The following is a 13680-nucleotide window of genomic DNA, read 5'->3' as shown; positions in this document are numbered from 1 at the left end:
ATGCATGTTCCATATGCCTATAAGTCGTAAGCCCAAATGCATTCACCATATGCCCATAAGCTATAAGCTATTACCAACTATACCCTACAACTATAAGGCCTAAGCCATAAGCCATAAGCCATAAGCCATAAGCAATAAGCCATAAGCCATAAGCTCCATGTCTTATGTCATAAGCCATATGACATATGTCATTAACCTTAAGCAGTATTCCATAAACAATAAACCATAAGTGTCAAGGCATAACCTATTAGTCATAATCCATAAGGCACTATCTATACACCATTAACATGAGATACTTTAAGATCACACAAAGGGAGGGGGTCAAAATGTAGATGAAGAGCTTGAAGTTACGGACACTAATGGATATGAGTTTTGTAACACTCGTTCAAGGTATACTTATGTTTCTTGGGTGCGATCTATTACAAATTAAAACGTCTAATACAATTTTGTTTTCTAGTTAAATATAATATAACAACGATCTATTACAAATTAAATTTGTCCTCTTCTTGCAGACATCTTTTGAAACCGCTCAATTACTTTTTCATTCTCAACTTTTACAAGTGCTTCGGTCTCGACATTACAAAGCAAGGTGTCGTTCAAAAAGTCATCGCCAATTTTGTTACGTAAGTCAGTCTTCAAGAGTTTCATCTTTGAAAAACATATTTCTACACTTGAGGTCTCTACGGGTAATATCAAAGCCAACTTTAAAAGCTTATAAACCAAAGGATAAGACCGATGCTTCCCCCGTGCTAACCATCAAACGAGAAAGGTCGGAAATTTCTTTAAAACTTGTGAATCGCTCATCTTTGATGCAAGAGTGATAAAATATCTCAAGTTGTCCTACAAGGTCTATCATATCCGAATCATCAAAGTCATACTTGTATAACCTACCCAACTTCAACAACTTTGATTTGTCAAATTGTGCAAATGAATCACATGGGCTCAAAGCACCCATGTATTCTAGTAATTGGGTGCTTGTTTTACTAAATCGATCCTGATATTCTGTAAGTTGCATATCTACCACCGTGTTGAAGATTTCAACCTCAAAATGAAACCTATTAGTCTTTGTAGTCTTACAGTTTCTCGCACCAATATACAACTCTTCCATATCTAAAGTATCAATTTTGTGTGTTTGACAAAAAGATGATACTTTTGGCAAAATGCTAGAAAACCATGTGTTTCTAAAAGATTGTAATGCCTCCATTGTCCCTCTAACCATCGAAGCCGCTTCTAAAATGTCTAGATCTTTTCTTTGAAGTTGCTTTGACAATGTACCCGTGAGGCGTAAAATGTCATACATCATATGTAAGTAAAACACGAACTCATATGATTTAAAATATGCTAAGATTACGGACGCTTGTTGACGGTTTGCCAATGACCCTCCCTCCTATTTCACAAAATCTAAAACTACAAGAACATCCATAAACAACTTTATCAAACTTGTGAGTGTGTTAAAATGTGAACCCCGTCTTGTTTCTCCTACTCGAACAAGTGTAGTCTCTTGATTTAACCCTTTTCCGGTTTCAAGTTCACCACTACACAAGCCTTTTTGCACCCTTTCTCTTTCTTGTTCTCTTAGTAAGTCTTTTCTTTTACACGAGGCACAAACAACATTAACCACCAACGAAATTTGCTCAAAAAAGTCACTAACACCATCATGCTTCTTTGCTAAAGCCACAACCACTAACTGAAGTTGGTGTGCAAAGCAATGTACATAAAAAGCTGTGTCATTCTCTTGTAATATCAAGGCTTTCAAACCATTGAATTCCCCTCACATATTGCTAGCCCCATCGTAACCTTGTCCTCTTATCTATTAAAATTTAAACCAATATATATATATATATATATATATATATATATATATATAATAAAACATAAAAACCGAATTAAATTAAATTGAAATAACAAAAAAAGTAAAGAATAAATTACCTGACTAAAACTCAACTTATTACTTGTAAGTACTTCATTTATGTCGTTTTTGAATGTCAAAGAAGATGTATCCTTCACGTGCACTAGTCCAATGAATCTTTCTTTCCCAAAGCCAAGACTATCGACATAACGCAAAACAATAGCCATTTGTTCCTTTTTTGAAACATCACTAGATTCATCAACCAGTAAAGCAAATACATCTTGATCAATCTCTTCACGAATACTTAAAAGTACCTCTTGTGCAAAACATTGCACAAGTTCTTTTTGAATTTTAGGGGAAATTAGTTGATTGTTTTTAGGAGCATTTTCTAAAGTATTGTTGAAAATATCATCACTAGTCTCTCGAATGGCTTTTAACACTTCAATGTAAAGCCCTCTATTTTCCGAGTTAACCGACTCGTCATGACCACGAAATGGTAAACCGATTTTCAATAAAAGTCTAACAACAATAATAGGAACACATAATCCAGCTTTATATTTATGGTCCTCCGCTTCGGTTTGCCTCCTCAAGACTACATTAATAGCTTGTTTTTCCCTCATTAAAAATTCACACCTTTCTTTTGCTATGTTGTGAATACGATCAACACTACCCACATGAGTCTGAAATGCATCTTTTTCATTCCAAGTATCAAAACCTTGGGATACAAATGCATCTCTCCATCCTCTTTGATTCATGAGGTCTCCACACACATAACAATATAAACAATATGCTCTATTCTTTTTCACACTATATTCTAACCAATCAAAATCATCAAACCATGAAGGAACGAATCTTCTAAATCTATCACCTATTTTTTTTTGGAAACTTATGTGCCCTTATTTGACAAGGTCCCTGAAGCAAATACGCTCTTCTTACATCATCTCTTATATTTGATTTGTAACTTGTAATCTTTGGCCTATCCATCGGGTCGTTTGGAAGATATTTCAAGTCAACATTATCATTAGGTTGATTAGAGCGTGGTGTTTGTGGAGTTGCATTAGAAACGAAAGGGAATGATTGATTGGTGATTGGTGTTTGTGGAGTTGCATTAGAATTAGAAATGGAAGGGATTGATTGATTAGTGATTGGTATTTGGGAACATTCTTCACCACATTCTTCACCACTTTCATTAGGATTAGGTCTTTGTCTTTTGGTACAAAAACCACTTAATTTAACCTATAAAAGCATAACAGTTATACCTAATAAAACAATAACTTCAATAAAACATAGAAATTTCACCTAATCAAACAATAAATTCAATAAAACATAGCAATTTCACCTAATCAAACAACAAATTCAATAAAAAAACATTAGCAATACAACCTAAGAAAACAATATAACTTTAATAAAACAAATCAATTTCACCCAAGCCAATCAATAACTTAAAAAAAAACATATCAATTTCAAATACTTAAATGAATTGGTAAAACTTTCTTGCTTCATTCTAGGGCTTTGAAGTCGATTTTGTTAACCAAGATAGTAGAAATCGAAGGAAGTCGATTTTGTCGAACGTGAAGTGTAAGTCACGAACGATTGAACGAAGGTCACTACTCACTAGGTCAGCCGGTTGTTGTCTGCTGACCGATCGAAGGAAGTCAGGACTCACGACTCACGAACGTGCGAACTGAGAACAGGAGCCGAGTCTGTAGTCATGTTTTTTTTTCCTTTGTTGTACCGATAATACAAATACAATTAATTAGGATTGGGTTTTTTTTACATAGAATTAGAATTGGGCTAGCTAATTTATCCAACTAATTTTTTATTTAGGGCTTTGAGCGATTGGGCAATTAGACAATAATTGATTATAACATTGGGCTCATTATTATTTTTTTCGTTTGATAATTCCCGATAAAGTGACACATTTTTTTACGTAGTTGCACAAAATGTTTTTAGTTGTTGCACGATTTTTTTACGTAGTGGTACAACAGGTAAAAATTTAAAAAAACAGAAAAATTTTCTACTACGTGCACGAAAGCTAGGTGTTGCCGGTGCCACACCGGGCACCTAGCTAGGCCCGCGCCCCTGGTTGTGAATTTCCTTTTCCTTTTACTTGATGTACTTTTTGTAAATAACAAACGTTCAGGTTGTTTATTTATTTATTTATTTTTTAGAATTTTATAATAAACAAATTAATGAATGTATATCACTAATTCTTGAATTTAACCAATAAAGGAATCACATTTCTATAGTTGGATAGAGTTTTCAAAGTAATAAGAAATGAAAGTGTGATGCTATAGTTAACAAATTAACAAAAGTACAATGCTATTTTTTCCATTTAATCTTAGGGTTATTGTCATTGTAGCCCAACGAACTTATTGGTTTTAGTTTAAATGGTCATTCATGATATATATATATATATATATATATATATATATATATATATATATATATATATATATATATATATATATACATATATATATATATATATATATATATATATATATATATATATATATATATATATATATATATATGCATTATAGAAGCGTGAAGTCCATTTTAACGTGTTTATTTGGGACATCGACTTGTTTTAATCGGTTTACATTGCCAAGTCATGTCTGTGTGAGATTATGGAGGCCACCTGTTGTCTGAAGTGCCTTCCTACTCAACACATATGTCAATGCTTTAGTAAAAGCCATTTCTTCATGGGTTAACCTAGAGCTTTCAAGAACAATTAAAAAACTTTTAACCCTCAATAACACACACTCAATGACAGCCAAAATCGAGTTTTGGGGTTAACGATTTGAAGGTTCGATTTCTTGAAGGTCTGACATGTGTTCCTCCCCAGATCTCAAAAACATGTAGTATTCTGATTAGAACATGGAGAAGTCAAGCACTCGAACTTCATGGGTTAACTTGGAGCTTTCAAGAACAATAAAAAACTTTTACACCCTCCTATTAGAACTCGAACTTGAAGATGGTCGGGCCAAAGGTTCTGACGGCCCAAGAGCGTCGTTTTACCCCAATCTTCAAACCAATATATGAGAAGTCAAGCACCGGTTTCTCAAAGCTTCAAGAATCAAATTTGATTTTGGTTTCCTTAAATTTATTGATCCTTCTCACTTTTTTCTTTTATTTCATTAACTAGTTTCATGATGCGATTTTTCCACTTCTTTTAAGAACAAGGTTCGATTTATCTTGTTTTAGATCGATTTACTCAAACATGTCACTTTTTTTAGATTGATGATTCAAATTGACATGCAAAAAGTCAAAATTGAGTTCTTAGATCTATAATATCCATGTAAAATCAATTTGTAGATCTTCTTTGTCTTGAAGCTTCGATTTTTATCGATTTTCAGTTCAGCATGTCGATTTCTTTAAGATTACTGATTCAAATTTGACTTCAGTAACTCAAATTCGAACCAATAAATGAGAATTCAAGAACCAGTGAAGAACCAACTCACGAGATGGGTTTTGGAGATTAAGTTTGAGTCACAAACCCAACACGAAAGCGATAGTGCATATGTTCTCAACTTCAAAAGGAAACATTATTTAGGTCTTTATGTCAAATAAGTCGTTCGTGTGTAACATTGAGTTTCAGGATGTATTTTATTTTGGGATTCTGGGCCTAATTCAATCATGTGAAGGCCTTAGGCTTAAATAGAATGGAGTTTAGACCCCATTCGATGTAGATGATGTTGGATAAGTGATTTAAACCTTCTACTTGTTTAACACAAAGACCACTGAAAGTTTGGACCTCTTGCATGAATTATGATTTTAGTTCGGTTTGTTTTTAGTAATAAGTGACTAGGTAGAATTGTGGTCCTCGTAAATACCTTCGCGTGGATATAAAGACCACCGAAATCGGATTTGAAACGAAAAAGTTATGGCGGTTTAAAGTTGAGTTGCGAAGTTATCTATTACATTGAGTGTAGGAAGGTACCATATGCTAATTATAGGATGAAATGTTGATCGGGGTTTTAATGAGCTACACTGAGCGTAATTTAGGCTACGCTGAGCGTAGCCGTTGCATACCAAAACCCTAATAAAGGTTTTTGTTATGTATATGTTTAGTGTGAGGAGACTTAGAATCACCAATTCGAGTGCATGGGTTATATTGTTTTCAGATTGAGGTGAGTCTTCTCACTATACTAGGTAGGTCGCTAGCTATCTTTCTGACTTTTGCATTGGTATGCTGGCTGGACACGTTTTATATGTTGGGATAGGACCGTTTTGTATGTTGAGTTGGGCTTATTTTGTATGTTGGGTTAGGCCCGTTGTGTATTCTGGGCTGGACCTGTTGTGTATGCTGGGCGAGGTCCATTTATATGATGGGTGGGGCCCGACATGAGAGCGGGACCCGTTTTTATGTATGGTTATGTGGTATTTTGGGGAAGTTACTAAATTTTGTGCTTACGGTTTATGATTCAAATGTTTTTAGGTTTCCTTATATTAAAGGAGGGGCACGACTCGATGGCATTGCATCCATTCAATATTTTTGCGCATAATAACTTTTGATAATACTCTGATAAATGTTTTTGAATAAAATATTTTTATCTATATCTTTGAAGTTGTAATTTGAATAAATACATTTATTTTTAAAAGAAAAATTTAGGTTGAAAGTTAGGATGTTACAAGGCGACCTTTCAAATATTCAGACAGGTGGCAAGTGAGGTGACCTTATTTTAATGACTTGTCAAATGGTACCTGCTGAGTAGGAAGGGGCTCAATAGGTGACCCCTTCATGTTTTTCATAATCACATTTTAAAACCTTAAAACATGAATTCCTTTCCTTATAAGGCAAAAAATATCACGAAGGACCAATTAAACCAAAACCGATAAGTTCGTTGGGCTACAGTGACAATAACCCTTAATCTTAAATAAGGTACCTATTACATCATGCGTGAAGGTGCAATCCCTAGTTATACACAAACTCAAAATAGGTTTCCATTTTTCGCAAGAACAATACTAGTCGTCTTCTTATTCGTCTTATTCAACCTCACGGTTTCCAATCCGACCCTCAATCATCTGGCCCCACTCTCTTTATCTTTGCTCAACCCTTAATCTTATCCATGGACCATTTAAACCAAAAATGATAAGTTCATTGGGCTACAGTGACAATGACCCTTAATCTTATCCAAGGTTCCTGTTGCATCATGCGTGAGGGTTCAATCCCTAGTTATACACAAACTCAAACTAGGTTTTCAATTGTCTTAAGATCACTACTAGTCGTCTTCTTATTTCTCTTCTTTAACCTAACAGTTTCCGATCTGACCCTAAATCATCTGTTCCTGCTCTCTTTCTCTTTGCTCAACCCTTAATCTTATCCAATGACCATTTAAACCAAAACCGATAAGTTTGTTGGGCTATAGTGACAATAACCCTTAATCTTATCCAAGGTTCCTGTTGCATCATGCGTGAGGGTGCAATCCCTAGTTATACATAATTGTAACGACCCAACTTTCTAAAGATTTTTTTTTCATTTTTAAATAGCTAAAACATTTTCCATAAGCCATAAAATCTCAATACATTCATTTTCAAAATTCATAACAATAACAATATTATGCCAATGATCAGAGTATAAAAACACCTGAGAAAGAGTGCATGTCGCGCCATCAAGCCTTGCCCTTACCCTTAGGCTCAGATGTACCTGAAACAAATCCACAAACTGTAAGCTAATGATTAGTGAGTTCCCCAGAGCATACCCTACACAATCCACATAATCACTTAATCATATTAGCTATAAAAGCTACATAAACCACATAAGCCATGCATACAACATATAGGGATGCCCTGAAAACCCTCCAGGGTCTTACTCCGGGTGCCTCGGGAACCCCCCGAGTTCTTAGCCCAAGGATGACGTGGAAACCCTCCAGGGTATTACTCTGGGTGCCCCGGGAACCCCCCGAGGTCTTATCCCAAATGCCTCGGGAACCCTCGAGGTCTTTACTAAGGATGCCTTGGAAACCCTCCAAGGTCTTACACATAGGTGCCTCGGGAACCCCCCGAGGTCTTTCATGCAAGTGTCACAAATAACTAGCATACCACATATCCCATAACCAACTAGCATATCACATAACAAATAATGGGCCGGCCTTGGTGCCTTAGACCCATTGGTATGGTGAGGAGACTCACCTCTCGTGAATGCTGAACTGACAAGCTAAGATAAGATAAATCCTACGCGCTACTCCAACTCAACTGCCTATGATCATTATGTGATTAACTTGTCATAATCCCGAATTACCATAAATATCCTCAATGTCAACCCTGGTCAAAGTCAAGGTCAACAATCCATGTTGACCTCAACTCGTTGAGTGCATCCAACAATTCGTCGAGTTACCCGAGCAACTCTTCAACTCGCCGAGTTACCTGTGTAACTCGTCGAGTTCCTCAATGTCCAGAAGACCGAAAACCCATTCAGACCGAAAACCCCAATCCTTCACAGAAATCACTCGGAATCTCGAAAACAGGTAAACCCTACTCGACTCGTCAACTTGGCTAAGGGACTTGATGAGTTCCTTCAGTCCTTTTTGTGTTCAGACGTTTTTAAGCTACCCCAAAGCTCTAGATTGTAGATCAAGCCTCCTAAGGCATGGTTTCCACGTAAAGTTGCAAACTTTCCGTGCATGCAAGCTCTTAAATGCCAAAACCAAGCTAAGGGAGGGGTTTTAGCCAAAGAGAAGGACCAAGATTGATAAATTCAACAACTTTATAACTCTAAGGACTTAGAGGAGTCCAGATCTGAAGTTGCAACTCCAGATCTTACCCAACACCCGAAATGCTTCACAAATATACTAAAAATGGCCTAACACCCAAGAAAAAGGGGATCTAATGCTAGAATGATCAAGGTAACAGCTTGTTACCTTCAAATGGGTGTCCAAATGTTGTAGATGCTGGATCTACAATCTCCTTCCCGCTTCAAGCTTCTCAACCTTCAAACTCCTTCAAGAAAACGCACCAAAAATCCTCTCTCAGCCTCTCAATCACAAGGAAACAGCAAGGAACGGCTTAGGGTTTCTTCTCTGGGTAGTGTAGTGGTAAGGGAGGCCACAAGGGGTGGATTAAGTCCTTTATATAGGGTGCCAACCCTAAAAATTAGGGTTTTCCTTTACAACACCTACTTGTCGAGTCGAGGCCTTCCGAATCGTCGAGTAGGATCTAAATCCCCTGTCCTCATAAATGACCTCTACACGACGAGTCCAAGCTCAAAACCCTAAAAACATAGATAATTTAAATGATACCTGGAAAAGGTGTTACAAATCTCCCTCACTTGAACTAGACTTCGTCCTCGAAGTCTGTTGACACGAATAAGTCTGCATAGTGATCTCGCATCTCATCCTCTGGTTCCCATGTGCATTCGTAGCCCCTTCGGTGCTGCCATTGCACCTTTACTAGCTTCACTTCCTTGTTCTGAAGAACCTTGGTCTTCCTATACAAAATTGCAACATGCCTCTCAATGTAGTTCAGGCTCTCATCCACCTGAATGTCGCCCAGAGAAACGACCACGCCCTCGTCTGTGACACACTTCTGGAGCTGAGACACATGGAAGGTGTTGTGTATCTGGCTAAGCTCGTCGGCAGATCCAAGCGGAAAGCCACCTTGGCCACTCGGGCCGAAATCCTGAACGGGCCCATATACGGGGGCCTAACTTGCCCCTCTTCCGAAACCTGATGACTCCCTTCTATGGCGACACCTTTAGTAACACAAAATACCCCACCTGGAACTCAAGGTTCGATCGCCGTTGGTCAGCATAGCTTTTTTGACGGCACTGTGCGACTCACAGCCGGTCGCGCACCTGCTGAATCAACCCGGTAGTCTTGAGCACCACTTCAGTACTCCCCATGACTTGGTGTCCAACCTCACCCCAACAAACTAGGGTCCTACATCTTCTACCATACAACATCTCAAACGGAGGCCGGTCGATACTGGCATGGTAACTATTGTTGTATGAAAACTCTGCCAATGGGAGGTATGTATCCCAACTACCTCCAAAATCCAACACGCATGCCCGAAGCATATCGTCGAGTGTCTGGATCGTCCTCTCGCTTTGGCCATCTGACTGGGGGTGGTACACCATGCTGAAATGTAACTGAGTGCCCAATTCCTCATGGAACTTCTTCGAGAATCTAGATGTAAATCGAGCATCTCTGTCAGAGACTACTGATACTGGCACCCCATGTCTATCCACCACCTTTTGCACATAAATATCCGCCAATTTCTCGGCGGAGATGCTCTTGGAGATCGGAATGAAGTGGTCACTCTTCGTCAACCTATCCACAATAACCCATATGACATCCACACCCCTCGCTGTCCTCGGTAAGTTCGCGATGAAGTCCATAGTGATCTCTTCCCACTTCCACATGGGAATGGGTAGTGGCTGAACCTTTCCATGAGGCCGCTGATGCTCGGCCTTGACCTTCCGGCAGGTCAAGCACCACTCCACGAACCAAGCGATCTCCCGCTTCATGCAGGGCCACCAATAACTTAGTCTCAGATCTCTATACATTTTTGTAGCTCCCAGATGTATAGAGAACTTGGACTTGTGCGCCTTATCTAATATCCTTTGTCTCATTCCCCCGGTGACCGGTACCCCGACCCGGCCACACTGTGTCAAAAGGCCTCGTCTATCCCGGACAAACAAGGTAAATTGCCCCCAAATACGCTCTATCTTCCAGTTCTCTTTCTTCAAACCCTCCACTTGATCCTTCTTGATCATGTCTGGCAGTGGAGAGACCACCGTCATCCTCAGACAAACATTCCCAATCAGAGAACCCGACGTCTTGCGTCTCAAAGCATCGGCCACCACGCTGGCCTTCCCCGGATGGTATAAGATCTCACAGTACTAATCTTTTAGCACATCCAACCACCTCCTCTGTCACATGTTGACATTCTACTGATCAATAAAATACTTCAAACTCTTATGATCAGTATAAATAGTGTACCATACTCCATACAAGAAGTGCCTCCAAATCTTGAGGGCAAACACCACTTCCCCCAATTCCAGGTCATGAGTGGGGTAATTCGCCTCATGAGGCTTCAACTGCCTCGAGGCATAGGCAATCACATGCCCCCTATGCATCAGTACCGCGCCTAACCCTGAGATCGATGCATCACAATAGACTACCAAGTCATCCAGTGTTGGGTTTTGAGCACTATAACACTCCTATGGTGCACATGCAACCCTAAATGCTTTGGATCTATGTTTTCTCTAATTATACATGCATTTTCTTTTTCCAAAGCATTCTACCTAACTAGCATACAATTGAAACTATATAATATAAAACATAGTTTAGATGCTTACCTCTTGAGTATAGTAGAGTTCTTGACCTTTGAAAGCTTGAGCACCTCAAGTGTGATGCCTCTATTGGTTCACAAACACCAAAATGCACGAGGAGGTTTTAGGAGAATATGATGCTTGACTCCAAAAAGGGTGTAGTCGAGTTTGGCTTATGGGGTCACTATTTATAATGTGGCAAACACTAGGGTTACACTTTGTAAACCCTAATGCTCATTGACTTTTCACATTCTTATGCTCCATGGGTTAACCTCCATGGACTATCCATGGATTATCTTATTGGTTTAGCCCAACCATATAGTAATGGATCATTATCCCACATCACAAGAATCATTGATTTACATAATCAATCCCGATATATTTAATTAGTCTCTTTTGATCACAAAATTAATTCCAAATTAATTCTTGATCAGTACTAATTACATAATATTAATAGATTATACTTGTAATATATTCATAACCTTATTCTCAAAAATCCTTTCTATCAAATTGCACTAGTGAAGGCAACCCAAAAAGGGACCATGCTACAATCGGGTCAAGTACATACCCATTATAGTTATGGGCTTAGACGCCAAATCCAACATCCAGTCCCTCAGGTAGTACTAAAATCGGGGCCTCACATAACTTCTGTCTCAAGGTCTCAAAAGCCAAGTGCTGACCCGGGCCCCATCGAAATGTCACATTCTTCTTGGTCAAATGGGTCAAAGGCACATCGATCTTGGAGAAATCCTGAATAAATCTCCGATAATATCCAGCTAGACCCAAGAAGCTACGAATCTCGGATGCGTTCCTCGGTACTTCCCACCGCATCACTGCCTCAACCTTGGCTGGATCAACCGAAATACCCTCTTGGTTGATGATGTGCCCCAAAAACTGCACCTCTCGTATCCAGAAATCACACTTTGAGAACTTGGCATAAAGCCTTTCTGTTCTCAGTGTCTCCAATACTTCCCTCAGATGCTGCTCATGCTGCTCCTTGGTCTTAGAATGGACCAGGATATCATCAATGAAAATGATCACCGACCGATCCATCATCACTCTACACACTCTATTCATAAGATCCATAAACGTTGCCGGGGCATTGGAGAGCCCAAATGGCATCACCACAAACTCATAGTGCCCGTACCGGGTCCTGAAAGTTGTCTTTAGTATATCCTCATCCTGAATCCTCATCTGATGGTACCCTGATGAAGATCAATCTTGGAAAACCAAGACGCACCCTGCAACTGATCGAACAAATCATCGATCCTCGGTAGCGGATAACGGTTTTTCACCGTTAGTTTGTTCAGCTCTCGATAACTGATACACATCCTGTGTGACCCGTCCTTCTTTTTCACGAACAGGATCGGAGCTCCCCATAGGGAACGGCTCGGACGGATAAACCCTCGGTCTAGCAACTCCTGAAGCTGCGTAGATAGCTCCTGCATCTCGGGCGGAGCTATCCGGTACAGTGCCTTGGCTATCGGAGCGGCACCCAGCACCAAATCAATGCGAAACTCCACTTGCCTCTCCGGAGGCACTCTAGGTAACTCCTCGGGAAAGACATCCCGAAACTCCTGTACAACCGGTATACTGTCCAAATCGCTCGGGGTCTTAACCCTCGTATCTTAGATATATGCCATAAATCCTGTACAACCCTGCTGCAGAAATCTCCTAGCCCTCGCAGCTGAACAGAGGGTTGGCCCGTGCGAGACCCTCTCTCCATGAATAACCAGTTCTCCCCCACTTGGGGTTCGAACCCTCACCAACTGGCGCTCGCAATCTATCATGGCCCCGTTGGCCCCTAACCAGTCCATCCCGACAATCACCTTTAGCCCTCGTAACGGTATCGGGACTAGATCAACATGGAACCTCTCCCCAAGCACATCCAGGACATAATCCCGATACACCCTCGCAGCACTCACGGTGCGGTCATCTGCAATCTCAACGTCAAGCGGGGAATCCAAAGTCCCCGACGCATCCAGAAACTTCTTGCTAAGCGCAAGAGATACAAACGACAGGGTAGCACCCGAATCGAATAGAACGTGATCTGACATACCATTGACCAAAAAGGTCCCTATACATAAGCAGAATACATACATAAGCAATGCAAATCAATATAGAGCAGGAAAATAGAATACGTACCAGCCACAACGTCTGGCGCTGCCCGACCCTCCTCGACAGTCAACTAAAATACACGGCTCTTCACCGCTAGAGCATCCGACTTAGCAGGGCGGCCATCTGTAATCCTCATGGTGTCACACCCCGAAACCGATGGCGGAAACGTCATGGGGCGGAGGACGTCATGCGTAGTATCACAACAGTTGTATCATAGTAAGCGAAGTGAACACAACCATTACATTATAATAAGAATATTTACATTGTTTGAAAACATGATTTATACATATCGGTATATATAGAAAAAGTTAAAGACGTGACTTTAGAATGTTCCATCTTCTCCAAAAGTTGGCAAGAGTACCTGTCTATTGATGCCCGGAGAATACAAGCAGTTTTAAAATATCAGCATAAAGCTGGTGAGTTCATAAGCGTTTAG

The 13680-nt window shown here is 39.7% G+C and overlaps 2 protein-coding genes across 2 annotated transcripts; both read right to left on the bottom strand.

Annotated features, from left to right (window-relative positions):
- Window positions 1–489: 489 nt before the first annotated feature.
- Window positions 490–1300, bottom strand: LOC145140519 (uncharacterized). The gene is made up of 2 exons (XM_079073983.1): window positions 755–1300; window positions 490–633 (listed from the first exon to the last, which is right to left on the bottom strand). Exons 1-2 carry the CDS (start codon window positions 1298–1300, stop codon window positions 490–492), a joined length of 690 nt encoding a protein of 229 aa, XP_078930109.1.
- Window positions 1301–1387: 87 nt separating this feature from the next.
- LOC145140518 (uncharacterized) lies at window positions 1388–10190 on the bottom strand. The gene is made up of 4 exons (XM_079073982.1): window positions 10020–10190; window positions 2812–3085; window positions 1930–2717; window positions 1388–1687 (listed from the first exon to the last, which is right to left on the bottom strand). Exons 1-4 carry the CDS (start codon window positions 10188–10190, stop codon window positions 1388–1390), a joined length of 1533 nt encoding a protein of 510 aa, XP_078930108.1.
- Window positions 10191–13680: the final 3490 nt, after the last annotated feature.

This window comes from Lactuca virosa, chromosome 9, assembly GCF_052849685.1.
Source record: "Lactuca virosa cultivar CGN04683 chromosome 9, Lactuca_virosa_CGN04683_v6, whole genome shotgun sequence".
NCBI classification, from domain to species: Eukaryota; Viridiplantae; Streptophyta; class Magnoliopsida; order Asterales; family Asteraceae; genus Lactuca; species Lactuca virosa.
Note: the sequence above shows the minus strand (reverse complement) of the source record. Positions and strands in the feature narration are given on the sequence as shown.

Coding starts and splice junctions, on each gene's coding strand:
- LOC145140519 (XM_079073983.1), bottom strand. CDS start 1,300: ATGTATGACATTTTACGCCTCACGGGTACATTGTCAAAGCAACTTCAA. Junction 634..754: donor CCGACCTTTCTCGTTTGATG/GTTAGCACGGGG, acceptor AAACTCTTGAAG/ACTGACTTACGTAACAAAAT.
- LOC145140518 (XM_079073982.1), bottom strand. CDS start 10,190: ATGGACTTCATCGCGAACTTACCGAGGACAGCGAGGGGTGTGGATGTC. Junction 3,086..10,019: donor TGGATAGACATGGGGTGCCA/GTATCAGTAGTC, acceptor ATGCTTTTATAG/GTTAAATTAAGTGGTTTTTG. Junction 2,718..2,811: donor GGATAGGCCAAAGATTACAA/GTTACAAATCAA, acceptor AAAAAAAAATAG/GTGATAGATTTAGAAGATTC.